The 20,757-nt window shown below is 38.8% G+C and overlaps 1 protein-coding gene across 2 annotated transcripts in view; it reads left to right on the plus strand.

Annotated features, from left to right (window-relative positions):
- Positions 1-398: 398 nt before the first annotated feature.
- arhgap32a (Rho GTPase activating protein 32a) overlaps positions 399-20,757 on the plus strand; it is a 36,494-nt gene continuing 16,135 nt past the window's right edge. Inside the window, exons 1-8 of one of the 2 annotated variants that reach the window (XM_032509158.1) lie at positions 399-766; positions 9,956-10,069; positions 10,960-11,050; positions 12,663-12,754; positions 13,623-13,707; positions 19,055-19,141; positions 19,242-19,379; positions 19,540-19,632. In XM_032509158.1, coding sequence (XP_032365049.1) covers positions 9,981-10,069; positions 10,960-11,050; positions 12,663-12,754; positions 13,623-13,707; positions 19,055-19,141; positions 19,242-19,379; positions 19,540-19,632 — 675 coding nt within the window. In that variant the 5' untranslated portion in view covers positions 399-766; positions 9,956-9,980. Of the gene's footprint in view, positions 767-9,955; positions 10,070-10,959; positions 11,051-12,662; positions 12,755-13,622; positions 13,708-17,595; positions 17,867-19,054; positions 19,142-19,241; positions 19,380-19,539; positions 19,633-20,757 lie in introns of those variants that run through there. The other variant, XM_032509165.1, reaches the window with a different exon arrangement.

The following is a 20,757-nucleotide window of genomic DNA, read 5'->3' on the forward strand; positions in this document are numbered from 1 at the left end:
CACCATAAAAGACTAAGTGATTGTCAGAATAGTTGGAGATGAATTTGTTGAGCTCCTTTGAATAAAGCCCCCCCGAAAAAAAAAAAAAAATTGTACAAGCTTTGTACAAAAAAATCAGAACAAGCTCCTACAGGGACCATATGGCCCCCAGCAAAAAGACAAAAAGCTGAATTCCACATGATCTCCTTCTGTGGACATTAGGATGAAGTGATTACACACCAGGTTCCACTCCTCTCACTTGTACCACCCCACCTACACTAGCTGGTTATGTAACTCGGTACCAAGCATTACCTAACACCACACAGCTTGCCAGACGGGGCTCCTCGGGCTGCTGAATATGATTTAATAGTGGGGGGGTCCATGCATATATTCTCCCACGGCTGCCTCATGTACAGTTCCTTGTCATAGAACAGGTCTGGTAACCCCTGGGGCTAAAAAACCCAAGGCGCGGGCACGAGATCAGTGGTGCGCGCTCCCGGTGGTGAGTGCAGATTGAGATTCACAGCGTTCAGTCAGACAGCCAGCCAGCTCCCCGGAATGACTCCCACTCCCACGCTGCCTCAGCGATGTCGCACCCGGGCACAGTGTTCATCCTGAGAATCGTCTACCTCAGATGATCGTCCGGGATCCGCGCGTGTGTCTCGGACGTTTGGGTTTCTGCAGTGCGATGCTGACAACATGTTTCCTCGTCGAGAAGCTCAGCGCTGTGCCGAGTAACGTTAGAGGAGGACGGGGCAGCGGAGTGGAGCAACGTGCACGGTTCCAGGTAGGCTGAATACCCCGGACTGCATACACACACACTAGACTGTCACTGCCCTCCAGGTGTTATTTTAACACCTGATCCAGGCATTGTGTGTGTGTGTGTGTGTGTGTGTGTGTGGTGTGTGTGTGTGTGTGTGTGTGTGTGTGTGTGTGTGTGTGTGTGTGTGTGTGTGTGTGAAGGTGATCAGGCCCAACAGGTCAGAGTACACCACTGGTTAACTTTACATTGCTGTGTTGCTCTGTTGAATTGCATCATTGTATATTGTGTAAAGCGTGTATCATACACGTGTCTCTGTGTGTTGGAAGGTGTGGGGACCAAATGATACGTAATTTATTTGGACCTGAGACGTTTAGTCGATTAATCGATAGAGAGGATTGACAGGAAGTGAATGAAATGAACTATTTTAAAAACGTAGGTCGTTTTTCTAAGCATAAACATCATTACCTACAGTATATTTCTGTCATTTTAAAAAGTAGTCCACGAATCAGAAAATAATTAGCAGATTAATCATAAATAATCATAAGTTGGAGTCCCCTACATTATGTTCACACCAGTATTGGCAAGAGCCCGATATATATTTCATTTGGTATAATATTTGGTTATTAATATTTGGTTATTACCACAATACTGCACAAAGTTCAACCGCACTATTGGTCTATTTACTTTTAATTATACTATTTAAGCAGTTGCACATTGTTGTATTTTCAACTTGTATATAATATTTGATCTTGGATTTTATTCCTATTATTATTATTATTATTATTATTTCATGTATAGTGTATGTATGTTCGTTGTGTCCTAGTATTTCATTTATATTTATATTCTGTGCTGTGTGACTGATTTTGCTGCTGCAACACTGTAATTTCCCTTTTTATTGGGATCAGTAAATATTTCTATCTATCTATCTATCTATCTATCTATCTATCTATCTTTCTATCATCTACTACTATCTATTTAAAAAACTGCGGCTGGTATATATGTTTAAAAAAAGAAATCCAGAAACTTGTTACAAAACATAAACAGGTTTCCCTAGCATTAGTTATTTGTAGTCATTTATGACTAATAATTAGTTTTATTGTAATAACAGAACAGAGAAACATCAAAACACATTAAAGTTCTGATAAATGAAATGTGTAAAAATACAAACTTAAGATATGAAACTTAAGCCCTTTGAACAAAAACACATTAACAAAAATAAATCAGTGTTGCCACTGATTATTAAATTAAAAGCACTACAATCCAGAGATATTGTTGGCTTTAAAACTGCTTAAATAATCTTAACTTAAATAATCATCAGTGTCCAAGGGATGTTTCAAATAAGAGAGAGCAAACATCATTTAAGAGGAAAATTTCTATATTAAAAGAAACCTATAAGAACAAATGCTAAATATCCCTGCATCTCAACTAAAGGAGTTACTTTATGGAACAGCTGCAGTGAAGAGATGAAACCATCTACAACAATGAGCAATTACAAGAGATTATTTAAAATGAATATATGAAAGGGATACGAAAAGGATTTAAAGTGATAGTATTGTAGAAAGACTGTATGGTTTCTTGGCATTAATATACTGGTATGTCTAGATACTAATATATGTATATACCAATTGTCTATATACTGGTATGTCTAGATACTAATATATTTATATACCGATATGTCTATATACTGGTATGTCTAGATACTAATATGTATATACCAATATGTCTATACTGGTATGTCTAGATACTAATATATTTATATACCGATATGTCTATATACTGGCATGTCTAGATACTAATATTTATATACCGATATGTCTATATACTGGCATGTCTAGATACTAATATATGTATATACCGATATGTCTATATACTGGTATGTCTAGATACTAATATATTTATATACCGATATGTCTATGATACATGATATGTCTAGATACTAATATATTTATATACCGATATGTCTATATACTGGTATGTCTAGATACTAATATATTTATATACCGTATGTCTATATACTGGCATGTCTAGATACTAATATTTATATACCGATATGTCTATATACTGGCATGTCTAGATACTAATATATTTATATACCGATATGTCTAGATACTGGTATGTCTAGATACTAATATTTATATACCGATATGTCTATATACTGGCATGTCTAGATACTAATATATTTATATACCGATATGTCTATATACTGGCATGTCTAGATACTAATATATTTATATACCGATATGTCTATATACTGGTATGTCTAGATACTAATATATTTATTATACCGTATGTCTATATACTGGCATGTCTAGATACTAATATATTATATATACCGATATGTCTAGATACTGGTATGTCTAGATACTAATATATTTATATACCGATATGTCTAGATACTGGTATGTCTAGATACTAATATTATTATACCGATATGTCTATATCTGGCATGTCTAGATACTAATATATTTATATACCGATATGTCTATATACTGGCATGTCTAGATACTAATATATTTATATACCGATATGTCTAGATACTGGTATGTCTAGATACTAATATATTATATACCGATATGTCTATATACTGATATGTCTAGATACTAATATATTTATATACCGATATGTCTATATACTGGTATGTCTAGATACTAATATATGTATTACCGATATGTCTAGATACTGGTATGTCTAGATACTAATATATTTATATACCGATATGTCTATATACTGGCATGTCTAGATACTAAATATTTATATACCGATATGTCTATATACTGGCATGTCTAGATACTAATATATTTATATACCGATATGTCTATATACTGGTATGTCTAGATACTAATATATTTATATACCGATATGTCTATATACTGGCATGTCTAGATACTAATATATTATATACCGATATGTCTAGATACTGGTATGTCTAGATACTAATATATTATATACCGATATGTCTAGATACTGGTATGTCTAGATACTAATATATTTATATACCGATATGTCTAGATACTGGTATGTCTAGATACTAATATATTTATATACCGATATGTCTAGATACTGGTATGTCTAGATACTAACTATTATTTATATTACCGATATGTCTATATACTGGCATGTCTAGATACTAATAATTTATATACCGATATGTCTATATACTGGCATGTCTAGATACTAAATATTTATATACCGATATGTCTATATACTGGTATGTCTAGATACTAATATATTTATATACCGATATGTCTATATACTGGCATGTCTAGATACTAATATATTTATATACCGATATGTCTAGATACTGGTATGTCTAGATACTAATATATTTATATACCGATATGTCTAGATACTGGTATGTCTAGATACTAATATTATTTATATACCGATATGTCTATATACTGGCATGTCTAGATACTAATATATTTATATACCGATATGTCTATATACTGGCATGTCTAGATACTAATATATTTATATACCGATATGTCTATATACTGGCATGTCTAGATACTAATATATTTATATACCGATATGTCTATATACTGGTATGTCTAGATACTAATATATTTATATACCGATATGTCTATATATGGTATGTGTAGATACTAATATATTTATATACCAAAAATGTCTATGTACTGGTATGTCTAGATACGAATATATCTATATACCAATATGTCTATATACTGGTATGTCTAGATACTAGTGTATCTATATATGCTAATATATCTACATACTAATATTATCTATATACTAAGTCTAGTATGGATGTGTTATTTAATCTGCTATACAGATAGATGGTAAAGAAAGAAGAAGAAGAAAGGGGACGATGCCCACAGAGGGACACAATAAACTGTTACTTATTATTTATTATTAATATTGTTGTGTTTCAGAGTATTTGTCCAACAAAACAAGCTATTTGATGACCTTATCTTGGGTTTTGGGATTTATTGTCATAGACTAATTTACTAGTTCTTGACAGTTTATAGACCAAATGATTTATAAATGAATGGAGTAAATAAGTTTAGGAAACAAATGCAGCTTTACATGATATTGGGAAGCCTATCCGTACAGTATGCGTGTAGGGACAACATAATAGTTACATGTTTGCAACATAATCACGCCCTCAAAATGCATTACCACAGAGTTGACCATGGTCTTTACAGAGGCAGTACTTGTTGCAGGGCTGTTGGATTGGATTGGATTGCATTAGATTGCGCAGGTGACTGTGATCTTGAATCCCTGTGTAGGAGTTTCTGTGACACCCAATGTTGTGTTAGTGAGCCAGCACCCTACTGGCGTGGCTTTATCCTCCACAATCCCTTCACAATCTCCCTCATATTCCTAAAATATTTGTCCCACTCAGTAAAATCTCCTCTTAATCTTCATTTTTTTCTCTCTAATTTGTCTGTCGTAGAGGAACAGAAAGGCCTGTACTTTACTGTAAGGCTTAGGTGATGGATCAGCTTGTTGATGAAACATTCGGGTCTTTGTTGTCTACATCTTAATCGCCACCCTGCTGTTCTCGCCGCTTTCTACCCTTCATCTGTGACTCTGAAGGTCGCGGGTCAAAGATATAGCCGGGTCAGCGCCCAGTGTGAGATGAAATCAAGTTAATCTCACTCTGGTAGATTTCAAGAAGATTATCGGATCAAATGACCCCACCTCCTCCTCCGCTCTGCATTGTGAAAGCACTCCGTCTGTCTGAATCCTGCACAATAGGAAGAGCAACGATGTCATCGCCTCAGGCAGATTGTCTGATGATGAGGATGATGATGATGATGATGATGGCGATGAGATGGTGATGATGGTGGTGGTGATGATGTGTCAAAGCTTGTGGTCAAAAGTTCCTCTATGGCTTCATTTCCGTCCTCGTGCTAGCTCATCCTCTTGTCTGGAGGAGCTTCAAGTCACACTGGACTGGAGAGCGGTTACCATGGCAACCGCGGGCCTTTCTCCTGTCTCTCTCGTTCCCCTCTCTCTCTCTCTCTCATTCCCTCTCGCTTGTGTTGACTGCATTCCAGAGCTCAGAATGAGAGCATGAAACCAACTTTACACGGGCCTGTCACATCCTCTGAAGAGACACTGTGTGTGTTTTTTTTTTTTTTTTTTTATCTGCATCAACATCAAGACATGATGAAGATGCAAGACTCCAAATAAATATTAATGTTTCTCTGTAACTGCTGGATATGTATGTAATAAGCAGCAAACATATGCTTACAGCTTGCTTTCTTTGCCCAGAAGTGGTAAAAACCAATCAGTTAGTGCAGGTTTAAGTCATTTGTTTCGCATATTGTAGCATAATAAGCCTGCAAGTGGCCTGCTTATGTTTAAAATTAAAGTATAGAAGCTTGTATTTAAGGTTGCAACACAAATTCCTAATCTCTACCTCTAGCGGTATTGGTGGCTGGGTTATAAAAAGGGACAGCAAACAGAGATAATGACAATTTTTATTATTATTACTCACCTTATCATCGGTCTTTATCACAGTACCGACTCTAATTACCTAATGTTTGAATTATGACAATATGACTGTATGTGTGCATCATTTACAACCCATATCAAACAACCCTAATATTTGTATACGAGCTATTTGTGATACAGAAAAAAATGGAAATGGCAGTCTCTTCTTCTTCCCCTTCATATGTGAAGAAGTAGCTGTGACTCACGTAGGCGCATCTGCTGCTGTGTGTTCGTAGCTACAAATATGTAGGCAGCCATTTTTCATGTCAAGCGCACTTGCTGATACAGGTTTCATAAGCAGTGTGCGAGATTGTGTAGGCTGCCCTATTTAAAAAAATAAAAAAATAAAAAATAAAACGCCATGTAGGCCATGGGATACCAGGGCAACATCCTTGGGTGCTGCTCCACTCTCCTGACATCCGAACATCTCTCTCTTTAAGTATGACAGGTAGATAGTTTACTGTAATACTTTTTGATGTGATAGATAGAGAAGTAGTGGAAAGATGATTTCTGCCTGATTTACTGAAGTGGATTCCCCGGCCTCCGACGTTAAACTGGATTTTTTAGCTTCTGGTTTGACATTGTTCTATTTTTCTCACCCATGATGCAGCACAAAGTGTCAGTATGCGCCACCCATTTGTGTCTGCCATGGACAATGACACCATACAGAGCAAGATCACCTCTTAATATCATGACCTTTTTTTTTTTCTTCTTCACAATCCTGACAGCTTTGTCTTTTTATAACTCAATCTATTTAAGGCATTCCCAAAAATAGTCTACTTTTCATTTATTGTGGTGCAGTATTAGACGTATAAGAACACTCACTTGTTTATATGTTGCTCTCTGTTGTCTTCAGCTCTTCTTTCCAGTGAAAACAAAAGCCCCTGACTCTTTTTACCAGGCGGGCCAGCTTTTAAAGCAGGCAGCTAGCGGGCCTCCTCCGCAAAGTGAAGTACAACATGTTCCTTCGCTTGAAAAGACTCGCTGATGTCTGATGTGGTTCAATCAGCGAGGTCAGGCATTGCCCTGTGTGCCATGCAATACTTGTTATTATCGCAGAATGCATGGAGCTGCAGGGAATCTCTGCCCTCCATCATAGCCAAAAATATAATAAACAAGGTAAAGATAATCACCACATCTCAATGATTGTGCAGCACAGCTTTCCGCTTAACCCTCCTGTGGTCCTCGGGTCGAATATGACCCCTTTAAAAATGTCTACATCTGAAATATGAGTTTCTTTTTAACCAAATTACCACAAAAAATGGATTGGATTCCTTACAACGCTCTTTGCAAATACAATAAATCACTTTCATTCCTGACAAAACTCATCTGTACGTTACAGAATAAGTCATAATGTCTGCTTTTTAACTCAAATATTAGGTATAATTCTATATAAATGAGGGTTTTCCATCATTGCATTTCTGTAGTGATTTTTTTTTTTTTTATTGTTATGTACGTGTGATATATGTGCGTATATGTGTTTGTTGGGTTGTGGTTGTCTTGCTACTGGATGCGTAAAATTTCCTTGGGGATGAATAAAGTATCTATCTATCTATCTATCTATCTATCTATCTATCTATCTATCTATCTATCTATCTATCTATCTATCTATCTATCTATCTATCTATCTATCTTCATTCCAAAAAGTACTGTAAAACTAGTGGTAAACTTTCAAAAAAAAGTCTGAAAATGGGACAAAAATGGGAAATTTTTGTCACTTTTGGACCCAGGAGGACAACACAAAAGATAATATTGGTGACAAACTATGACTTCCCAACATTTTCTTTCCATAAGTGACCCTTCTAAAACAGCCGCCGATGTGACACTTCTCAACAGTAAACTAGTTGGCTGTCTGTGTAATACGTTGTTTCTCCTCTGGCAAGGTTATGTTGTCTATTAGAGAGGAGATAGAGCAGGAGACGTGGATAGAGTGGAGTCCGGTCTGGGCTCTGTTCCCGCCTGCTCACATTCTGCTGAGTCAGGAGCTTTTGTGGAAGTCAGTAACAGCAACTCAGTGAGGCCACGAGCCAGAGGGGCTGGTGGGAAACTGCTACTACAGCAGTGGTTCGGCTAATGAATCTACTCGTTACTCTTAGCAGACCTGATTAGGGAAGGTGTAAAACTGCCTCTTGTTAATTGGAGGGCTTTTTTTTTTATTTAAGATGTAGGACCTCGGAGGTGTAAGGAAAGGCTTGTTTTTGTGCCCTGAAGCCCCAAAATCATTGTTTAACGCTAAGCACGCACAAAACTAGTTATGGGAAAATTGTAGAGGAACATTAGGAAGAGTTGAGTTTTGCTTAATCTGCAAATTCATTCAGTTTGTGTACAACACATGAAGCCAGGAGTAGTAATACTGGAATCTGAAGAGTAAGGAGTGGAAGTGATAGGGGCTGTCCCGATATTTCTCACAGATTGAGTATGGTTAAAGCATGTAGAAATAAAGTCATGGATATAGGAGCCTATCCTAACCCTAGGCCAAAATTACAGAAAAACATCCAATCATGTCCATATAGGTGGTACGCCATGATATAGTGCTACACAGGTGTTCTGTGTGCCAGGTAGCTTGTAGCACTTAAAACACAGTTATTTAGGAACATGCACAATGTGAGCAGGGCGGCAAGGTGGTGAAGTGGTTAATTGGGATATAACCTTAGAAAGATAATGATAGATAGTGTTTAGTTTTTAATGGAAAGGGAGGCCTCAAAGATTAGGAAGATAATACAGGACCCACCTCGGTTGATATTATATTAAAGTGGTGCAGGTTTGCAGTAATCCCTTCATGTAAAACCAGTCGACATACAGGAAACCTGGGGGTTTGGGGCCTTATTTACATCTATAGATCCAAGAGCTTCTGACTTTTACCAGAATGCAAAACCAACCAGGATTTTCCGATCCATTTTTAGATTATTGATTTTGTATGGAAGTGATTGTTTGGATTTTGTTGCGAGAGTAAGAAAATGACAGCATCCCCTTGAATAATTAATTATTAAAAACCAAGGTGTACTAACTCTGTGTATGTCACGTTAACAACATATGAAACTCAGTGGGTTTTTGACATGATACGGGTTAGTTTTTATATATATACATATGTACTCTGTGTATTTATATATATATATACATATATATATACACTGTGTGTGTTTGTGTGTATACATATACTATGTATCTATGTGTGTGTGTGTATGTATGTATATATGTGTATATTTATGTGAATATATATATATATATATATATATATATATATATATATATATATATATTACACACACACACAGTATGTATATGAAAAATTCCAGAGTTTTAATTGTCCTCATAATGAGAAAAGAAGCAAATGAAATATATTCAAAAATACAGACTCTAAACCTCCAGGGTCATACTGAAGCTGCTTAGACAACCTTGAGATTTCCTTGATATGAGAATAAGATATGAGTATGTATTTGTTTGACATTTGTTTGTCATTGCTATGTTAAAAAAGAAGCTGATGCTCTCGTGAAACCGTCCTAAGAATCCCCCGCCTGATACACATTATCACTGAAGCAGCTCCCGGCACTGTAGCATGATGTCATCGCAGATTACAGTCTGGGCTCTGTGAGTCGTAGCCTTGACAGTCGCGCACGCTGCATCCTCAAGTGGCTTGTCATCTGGCGGCTTCATTGCATCGGACTCTTCCTCCCATCCTCCTCCCATAGTCTTCTAACCACCTACCCACTCTCGCTCTCTTCTTTCCCTCCCACTCACGTTTCTCTACAGCAGGCTGTTGCAGTCAGGCAGCATCATGGAGGCCGGATGTGTGGTTGCCGCGGTGATTGAGAATGCTGCCTCAGGACCCCAGGGTGAACCAGGAAGTGGTGACGTCCTTGAGGGGTAAGTGAATCTCTTTTTCTGCGTTTCATGGTAAGCTGAACAGAATCATGTATGTGTGAGTGTGTTTGCCTTTGGATGTGATGAATGGGCCAGTGTAATGCTAAGGCAAAAACATGACCCTGTTCTCAGAGTAAGACAGGGACAGTGTCCTCAATGTGCTTGTGCAACGCTCCATTAGGTCCAAAGCTCAGTGCATTTGCTATGATTTTACATTGTGTCTATGCAATTAGCTCTGTCTCTGTGGATCACATAAATTACAGCGTGTCCGCTTTCTTTGCCTCATGTCCTGATGTCATCGCGCTGAATCACTGGGACAAATCCAGGGCCTGTCTCTCGCCTCTTTGTTGCTCCATAAAAGTTGAGCTGAATGAACCTCACCCTCCACTCCCAAATACATTGAGTCACATTTCAAGTGAAGGTTTTGTGGAGCACTCCCTTGTGGGTAGATTGCCTTTATGGCTCTCTGAATAGATGAGCTTTCCTTTCCGGAGCACATACAAAAGACACCACGGCTTTTTTGTTGACCCTACCATAGTCAAAGATGCTTCTGTTTTGTTTGTTTTTTATCTCTATGAAGGATATGTTCCCATCTAGATTTGATTAGAATAGATGGTTGTTTTATTAATGCATTTCTCTCTGAATATTAGAAATTCCAACACCACAGATCTGATACAACATGTTTTTTTGGGCCATGCTGGTGCAATGTCAGATTTGATCCCAAGCCACATATTGTGAATTAATCTCCCTCACTTGCTCCCCCTGGTGTATTTAATAAAAAACTGCAAATCTTATTTAAAACCCCCAGACCACATGGATGTGAGCAATATGTCATGCCAATTATTTTGTGTTTTAATTCTTGTTTGTATGTGATGGCCTGTCTGTTTCTGCAGATATGTCATCCCATCTGCTGACCTGGACAAAGACGATGCCTTACTTCAAGCCACCAACAATAATCCTTCAGAGGAGACATCCACTGCCATGGTACACCCCCACACACACGCACGACATTGACTCATCATTTGTACAAAACCAATCCACACACACACCAATGGACACGTCGCCCTTCTTCTTCTCTGAGGCTGCATTAGTCGTGTAGGTGATTCACAGCATGATGTCACCGCAACATGATGTCACTTTGGTCATGTGGCACCCATGTGATAAAGGTGAGAACAGGTGTAAAAGTGGATTGGAGGATGTCTCACCTTCCGATTATGAGTGAGGTGGCGTGTTTGATAAGTGATGCAGTAAAGGTGTTACTACAATATTTACAGAAAAGTGATGTAATCACTCCTCCTCTCCAGTTTACCTCGGGTTACTCCAGTTTTATGTAAATATCATCCACAGCAGCTTTCTTTACATCTTCACCTCTGTTGGAAGTCTATTGAACTAATAATAAAACAACTGCAGCTTTTATGTTGTACTTTGAGTAAGCTATGTTTTTTGTTTTTATGCATAAATTCTAGTATTTATACGTTTTTACTTTTTGATTTTCAAATTATACATCATCCTGCACACCTGTCACATGTCCACAAACAAAGTAATTAATGGCAAACTGGACTGAAGACACGGAGATTAACAATATTAATAACAATACTTCATATACAAGCACATATACGTGACTTAAGAGCAACCATAATATTTACAGATTCATTTACATCAAATAATGACATGACTTGACCTTATATAACATAGCATAATAGAGCATAACATATCATAACATAACAGTAGCATAAATTAGCACAGCATCATATTAGTATAAAATAACATAACATAACATTAACATTGGCATAATATAACAAAATAGTAGCATGGTATAATATAACATAATCAAGGCACAACGTAATATTAGCACAACATGGCATAACACCAATAGCATAATATAAGTAAAACATAGCAAGATAACATTAGCTTAGCTCAACAGCATAGAATACAATCACATAGCATTAGAACATAACAGTAGCATAAGCTAGCAAAACATAACAATAGCATAATATAACTAAACATAGCCAAGCATAGCAAAACATTACAGTAACATAAGCATGTAATAGCGCAGCGTAGCTTAGCATAGCATAGCAAAAAATAGCATTAGCATAACATTGTTATGATGGGACATACCATATTAACAACTCACTACTTTTATTCTAATACCAACTGCCAACTTTATTTTGACACTGGAGGGCAATTGGTTTTGCAGCAAGGTACAATACATAGCAAACCTACAATCATACAATTCAGAAGGAGATGGGGGGGGCTAGAAGATCAACAATATTCACTGGTGACGACTTTGCCACTTCCAAGTGTACAAAGCACAGCATCAATAACAAAAAAAATTATAATAAAAATACGGCAGAATGAGGACAAATGCCCATAATAAACTGCTAAGTGACCAGACATGTTGAATACATGATCAACATCTTCCATCATAACACAAATTGTCTACCATATGTACTGTCAGATGTCTACCAGACATCTAAGTTTGTGTCTTAACTGCTTCATGTTGATCATCATAACCATTCTTGACTGTAGCCACTTCTCCATCAGTCATCCTGCGACTGACTGACATTTATTGATGTCTCTTTTCTCGGTTTGGCAGGTGAGGAGCGATGACATCACGGAGCACCCAGCCGAGCCCCTCCTGCGCTCCTGCGTCAGCACGGCGAGCATGAAGGTCAAGAACATGAAGAAGTAGGTGACAGCGTTGCTGCTATTATGGGCTGTAAGGCAGGGCTCTTATCCAGGCCAGTGAAATGAGGACCTGTGGAAATTGCAGCAAAACGCCAGAGACAAAATCTCACGTTGAGCACACAAATGCGTGTCTCCTTTATTTTACAGGAAAAAAATACAAAGACAGAAAAAGGCGCTGTCCGGCAACGAACCCCGTAGGGTCCAACGTCATAACATTAAAAGGGGCCGTGATCCCCGAACAGTCATCATTACATGCAGTGACTAAGGGCAGTGAATTACATTTGTAACATTTGTAGTCAACAGTGTGTGGAACCCCACTTAACAATATAAGTAACAATATAATAATTTTAGTTTATTGATCCCCAGTGGGGAAATTAAAGTTTACACTGTTAGTAAGCACTACACACAGGCCCAGAATACACACACATGCTCAGGTTGTATTCATGCACAAATAGAGAGATGTCAGAGTGAGTGGGCTGCCAGTGCCCTGAGCGGTTGGGGGGGGGGGGGGCTACAGTGCCTTGCTCAAGGGCACCTGGTAGTGCCTAGGAGTGGCATCTCTCCAGCTACTAATCCACACTTGGTATGTTGGTCCGTACAGGGACTTGAACCTTCAACCCTCCGATTTCCAACCCCACTCCCTACAGACTAAGCTATTGCTATTAATTCAACCCTATAGGTGAATTATGTATGTCTCATTCACTACAGACCTATAAAATAACGAGCGGCCTGCTGCATCTCTAGCCATGTTCCCTCACACATTGGCCTGATATTTTTTTCTTGTCCCTCTTTTGCTTTGCTGTTCTCTCCATCACGGGGTCAACGTGTTGAACACTGCTGATGGGGCTGTTGTGCTGTGTCTTTTTAGGCTGACGTTTCCCAGAGGTCACTTCCCCAGGTTGGAAGAGTGTGCCCACTTCCACTACGAGACGGTGGACTTTGGCAACGTTCAGGTGAGCCCTAAAACATACCTACAATGTGAGAGTTACTACATTTACTAATTGTGTCTTTGGGGTCAAGTTAAGTGGCCATTTTGGTTAATTGTTCCAGGAATTCATCATTCTTTGATTTTTAGATCCATTTTTTATTGATAACAAACAGGTAAACTTTCAATAATAGTACAAGTTTAGACTTTTAAAAAATATTGCAAAACCTTATACCTCACAAATAACATCCCCACACTCCCCAATCCCATGGAAACAATACAAACATACAGATATAATACCTGACATGATAAACATTAGTCAAATACATTTATCCTGCACTCTTTAGTTATTAAGGTGTGAGCTTCTTCCCAAGAAATGCATCATTTTGAAATGCAATGTGGCGGTCAAATCAATATATATATATATATATATAGATAGATATTTATATATACATATTTGTCTTTTCTGGACAGTCCCACGTCTTTATTGCATTTTCCTTCTTTACCTTAAATGTCGCATCACAGCTGTTAGTGTGTCATCTGTATCTGGAGAGCAATAACCTTTTTTTATTTGTCCAGGATGCATAAATCGTGCATGCATAAAGCCTGCATAAATCATAATGTTTTCACTGTTACAGATTTTATTAGTCCTATTCCTGTTAGAGCCATGATCTATTTCCAGCAGCGTGTTAATCCTCTGCATTACAGCATATTAATGTCAGACTCATCTGACCTGTTAACCTGTGATCCTTTTTAGTTTGACTTAAGCTCATGATGTCAACCAGTGAGTAAATTAGTGTGTGGGGGGGGGGGGGGTTCTTTAATTGTAGGACTTGACTCATTTTGAATGTCAAAAGCTGTTCTGACACATCAATTTGGATACAGTAAAATACAGTTGTAGGTAAATGTTGTACTTTACACTATTTTTGTATATTTCTGATTCCCCCGGGCTCCAGAGGGTGAATCCTAATAACTTTGATGATCCCCGGAATTTTCCTGTTTAAGTTTATTTATTTCGAAAAGGGACTGTGTATATTAATGAACATTTTATTAAATATACAAGATTATAACCAAAGTCTAATTTCCATCCTTAGTCCCTGACAGGTTAATTGACCCTATAAGTTAAGTTAAATAAATTAAACAAGTTCGAGTAAAACATCACGATAAAAAACTTAATTAATTAAATTCCAGATTAATGGAGGACAAATTCCAGATTATCCCAGCTAATGACAACAGGTTTGATTTTTGCAGTAGCCACTTTTTTGTTTTCATAGTATTTTATTGGCTACAGCATTCAAACAATATTTACAACATAGTACAATATAAGTCTCCATTTTGTGTGTTCAGAAAGAACAATCGTTCAAAACAAATGTCCATTTGTGGTACCGGTAGCCATTTTTTAAACTGTTATGAAAATGAGGGGAGGGTTGGTAATTCACGTATTGTGCTTGGTATAGAGTTCCAGGTTTTGGTTGCTCTGAAGTAATAAAAAAATAGCCTGGCCAAATGCACTTCTCCTAAAGGGAACGGTGCCGTTACCTCTGGAGCCTGCTCTGGTTCAGCTGTTTGAGCTGAGTAGCACTACCATTATGACATCTTTGGTTTGGAGTGAAATGTCTCATAACTTTTTGATAGATTGACGTATGGTTACAGATATTCATGTTCCCCCTAAGGATGAATTGCATTGAATTAAATTTGTCAAAACACCTACAAGGCTAATGAAATTCCCATCACCCTCAGATGTACTTTATGCTTATCGCCAATTAATTCAATTACATTTTATTTATATAGCGCCAAATCACAATAACAGTTATCTCACAGCGCTTTTCATAAAGGAGCAAGTCTAGACCGTACTCTGTGATGTTATTTACAGAAACCCAACAATTCCCACCAAGAGCAAGCACTAGGTGCCAAAGGCAAGAAAAAACTTCCTTTTAAGAGGCAGAAACCTCGAGCAGAACCATGGCTCAGGGTGGGGGAGGTCATTTGCCTCGACCAGTTTGGGGTGAGAGAGAGAGAGAAAGAGAGAGACAGAGAGAGAAAATTGTAGCACAGGGTGTGGAAGCAGGAACATGGAGGTAGCAGGTGACTCCAACCACAGATCCAGAACCAGAAACACCTGCAGGAAGTGATAGGTGGATAGAGGAGAGGGGCAAGAGAGCACAAGACTACGGGGGCGAGAGAGCACAAGACTACAGGAGAAGGAAGAAGTCGAGTTAGTAACATGCATTAATGGGATGAGGTTGCATACACATGGAGAGAAGGAGAAGGAGAGAGGTGCTCAGTGCATCATGGGAAGTTCCCCCGGCAGTCTAGGCCTTTAGCAATTGTTAGCATGCTAGAAGAAGGTCACCATGGTAAACATTATACCTGCTGAACATCAGAATGTTAGCATTGTCATTGTGAGCATGTTAGCATGCTGACGTTAGCATGGCTCTTGGTCTTATTTTTAGAAACTTCAAAGTACATTTAGAGAAAATCTGCAAGTTGCAACTGCAAAGACTTGATTTAAATACCCTGTGGGCATATACCTAATGAATATGGATATTGTGACTCTCACTAGCCAACACATGATTTGGACTTAAAGTCTAAGAAGTTGGCAGCAGTGATAATGGGAAGCAGTGATGCGCGAGTGGTTGCTCAGTCGTGTGAAAGTGGCCGTTAACCGCCTGGTTAACCTCAGCGTAGTTCAGTTTGCTTGCCAGCAGAGTGCAGTATTCGTCTCTTCATAACCAGAAGCTGCCAATTGAGCTCAACACAAAAAAAATGGCATGAGCAGAACATGCATGCTGTGGGGCTGACTCCCTACATGTAGCATTAATGGACTACACTGCGGCGAGTTGGACGGGTCTTAAATCCCAGGATGCTCTCTGTCTCTGCTGGGTAAACGTCGTGCTGTGGTTGCCGTAACTGTAATGACTCCGTTAGCAGAGTGGAGGAAAGTGAAGCAGCACAACAGTTTCAGTGACCTTGATAAGCTCCACAGGGAGAAGAAAAGCCGAGCTGAGCTGGTAGAGAAAAATCAGTCTGGGGAGACACTGAAAGCTGTGCAATCTGTCTGCACACACATATACAAACACACAGTGGACTCTAGGGCCGCGCAATTAATCACAATTTAATCCAAATCGCAATATGGACTAGTGCAATATCCAAATCACAGCAATATTTGTCAAAGGCAAAATATGTGTCAAACCAAGTGTTGTGGTGCTGCAGAGACGTCCCAGCCTATAAATCGTATCTTACAGTATAAAGGGAAATCTTTATTTGGTACAGATCCTATATTTAATTTTTTTTCAATGAAAATGAGAATAATGATACAAAAATGATCATTCCCTCCAGTATCGTAAATCATATCAGTCAAAATCATCTCAATTAGCTATGTTCCTCATATGGTGCAGCCCTGGTGGACACATGCCATTATTTCTACTTCTGTATGATATGTTTGATTACTTTCTCAACCTAATCTGTGAGATGAGTCTTTGTTGCTTTGTCTCCCATGATGCATTTGCCTGCCTCTGTATTCACCGGCTGTGGCGGCGGGGAAGGGAGGGTGCTGATCAGGTCTCATGTATCCTAATCGCAGAATAGCACAAGGACGGCAGACTGCCTCTGTCTGCAGCCTGTCTGACTGATTCCTCGGCAGATTCGCTGCCGTCTCGGCTTGAGAGTGGAATGAATGAGAATTGTTTTGAAAGTGAAGAAGGGTCGTCTATTTATCTTGTGCAACTTCGCCTCTGTATGATGGATGGGCTTGTACGTCTGTATGTGCAGGTTGAGCCAATATACTGCCAACCCACCCCCCACCCTCTTCTTTGTCACTGGAGAAAGGAGAGAGCGGTTAAGAGACAGGGGGGAGGGCGAAGGAGGCAGGGTACAGGGGAGGGAGGAGGGGGAAGAGATGGAAAGCGAGAGGCAGGAAGGGGGGTAAGACAGAGTGGGAAGCATCCTCTTTTCATATTTTCTGCTGTGAATGGAGCAGTGAGCGCGTGGCCATCCAAAGCCCTGGGAATAAGCATTTTAGTTAAGGTGGCAGGAGACGGCAAACAGGCGCGTTAGGAGCAGCATTTTAACTCAGCCAAGATTTGGCTTGTTGGAGCAGCGTACTGAGGTCCAGGACTGAGGCTGCACACAAAGGGAGAGCCACCTCCTCCAGCTGCGGATGGACATCTGACATGCCTTAGTGGCAGGTAACCTGGATGTTTATGTACTAGTACATATTTTTGTCGATAAATGACATACTGCATATGTTTCTGCACACAGGGTTGAAGTCCATGCTGTGTTAGCATATCTTATTTTGAAAGAAGTAGTCATGGAGGTGTGAGCTTTAGAGTGGAAGTGCTGCCCAGACATACCTCTGATAGTAACTTTCAGATATTTGCTGATTGGTTTATTATTATTATTTTTTTTAGAAAGCTGGTAGTTTATTTCATCATAAGTGAATATTTTTTAATCTGTAAGTCTTTTTATGACCCTGCTTCCCTTCTTTTGGTGAAACCAACAAAGCACACACAACAAACACCCAACCCCACCCCCAAAACACAAAAACACACACAAACACACACAAACACACGCACACACACAAAGTGCCTTTTTCAAAATGTTTTTCAGGCATTTTTTAAAAACAAATCCTTGCAGTGAATAGGAGTTCTTTCATCGTCACGAACCAGTTTCTTTCTTCTTTTTTGTTACCCGGGTTTGCGGTAAACATTTTAACCCAAACTGGGGTCTTTGGTGGTGGAACCCGGGGTTATCAGGAGAGTTGCTAACTTTTAAAAAATAACCAAAAAATTCCCCCGGGGTTTCCCAAGGTCTTTGAAGTCTCTTTTACATAAGGGTTTTCAATGTAATCCCAAACTCGGAAAGGGGTTTTATTATTCAGTTTTTTGGGGGATATAGAATATTGGTGAGGAGGCAGAAGAAGAAATCTGTGCTAAACTCCCGCCTCCAAGAAATGAAACAAGCACTTTATGTTTAAAATTTTCATACTGCAGGATTTATGTGTGTGAATTAAAAATCGGGTTTTTGGGGGCAAAGGAATGTACCATTTTGTTCTAAAATGAATTTTCCCTATCATGGGGCCCGATTAAAGGTAAATTTTTGCAGTTATTTTACCAATAAAAACTAATTTCAATTATCGTTATGCATTTATTCCGCGCATTACTTCCCATAGTTCTCTGTTACTCAAAGACTGTTAGACTCCAACCCACCGCGGAGTATAAAGTGGTTTTTATTATTTGATGGAAAAATGGTGTTCGGGCATGATGCTCTTCTTGTACACCAGATCACAGACAGAGAGGATTTTGTATTATGTATTATTTAGAATGTGGGTCCTCTCAATATTAGCTATTCTGAGTCTCTTTTGCCTCCGCTCATAGTTGGAATTTGCAGAGGGGCAGAGCGAAGGACCAAAAGCTGGTCTGGACTCCAAAGAGCTGGTCTTTCTGATCCAGATCACTTGCCAGGTAACCTCCCTTGCTACATCCAAAAATCATGTTAAAATATCTTAAAACAACTTTTTCCTTCTCAACCTTACCATTTCTTTTCCCTCTTTCTCTTTGTCAGGCTCGAAACTGGCTTGTAAAGAGAACCTATGAAGACTTCCGAGTGCTGGACAAACATCTGCACTTGTGTATCTATGACCGCCGTTACTCCCACCTCACCGAGCTGCCCCGATACGACACATTAAAGGACACCGTGGAGGTACCGCAGAGTTACACCTCCACTATCTCTGATGTGTGCTAGAAATCCCTCACAGCATCATTAACAATGAAATGAGTCTCTTCTGTTGCTTGATGCGTGGAGAATTGCTCATCAGTTGTCAGACTTTTCTAAATCTTGACAATCTTGTGTCTCCACTCAGACGGTAACCAAGATGCTGGCCACCTACCTGTCCCGCTTCTCAGCCATTGCTGACAACAAGATCAACTGTGGTCCAGTGCTCACATGGATGGAGGTATCTTCTTATCAGCTGCTTGCTCACGCTTCATCATCATCAGTTATTCATTAGGTGTGTTACGCCCCAGTCTAGTGGTGCCTAGGACACAACATGACAACAGGTCCCATCTTCCCCGTCTCCCAAGGAGCCACAAAACTAGTTGCTTTAATGTCACAAACTTATTTATTTGACATTAAGTAAAACATATCTGAATCAGAATCAGCTTTATTTGCCAGGTATGAGGACACATACGAGGAATTTTTCTTTGGAACATCGTTGCTCACACTGTGCTTACACATAGAAAACAACCAAAACAAAAATATACACACTAATATATACACAATATATACATACTTTAAACAGAAACAATATACAGGCATGAGTGCAATGAAGAGTTCAATACTGGGATAAATAGTATTATGTTATTATATTACAATATGAACAGTATGAACATTATGAACAGTTCTGAAATAGGAAATGAGAATGATGAATAAATTAAAAAAAATAAGAAGTGAGATGTGAGAATGGGAATGATGAGTAAATAGTAAATAATAAGTGAGGTTTGAGAATGAGAATGATGAATAATACTAAATAAGTGAAATAATAAGTGGAACCAGTAAACAGGTGCTGTAGAGACGGTGTTTCTGGGTTATTGACCAGAACTGAACCTGACACAGTAGGTAAGAAGTCAGCTGTTCATCAGAGAGAGTGGGTAGAAACTGTATAAAAAACGTAGAAATATGTAATCAAACATTGATATAGGTAACTTAAATAAGGCTTCAGGGTGGGCTATCACTAAAATAACAAACACAACAACCCTGTCTAGAAAATAAGTCATTAACCTAAGGAACCAAAATATGGCCAAAAGAATGACAAACAACATCTCTCCCTAACTGATTAAACAGGAGAAAACCAAGATAACACACCTTGCTATTGAAAAGAAAATAACCTAATCTAACACAACAGCTGAAGAAAGGCAAAGTGTGATTGGTCGGGAGCTGATGAGGAATGGCTGCAGCCCACCGACAGCCGCCATCTTGGCTCTTTCCGGTGGATCCCCAGCTGCAGCCAATCATGGGTTGGGCATGTCCGCTTCCACCAATTATCCCCCAGCTATCCCACAGCTCCATTTGCATGTGAAAG

The sequence above is a fragment of the Etheostoma spectabile genome, chromosome 3, assembly GCF_008692095.1.
Source record: "Etheostoma spectabile isolate EspeVRDwgs_2016 chromosome 3, UIUC_Espe_1.0, whole genome shotgun sequence".
In the NCBI taxonomy this organism is placed as follows: Eukaryota; Metazoa; Chordata; class Actinopteri; order Perciformes; family Percidae; genus Etheostoma; species Etheostoma spectabile.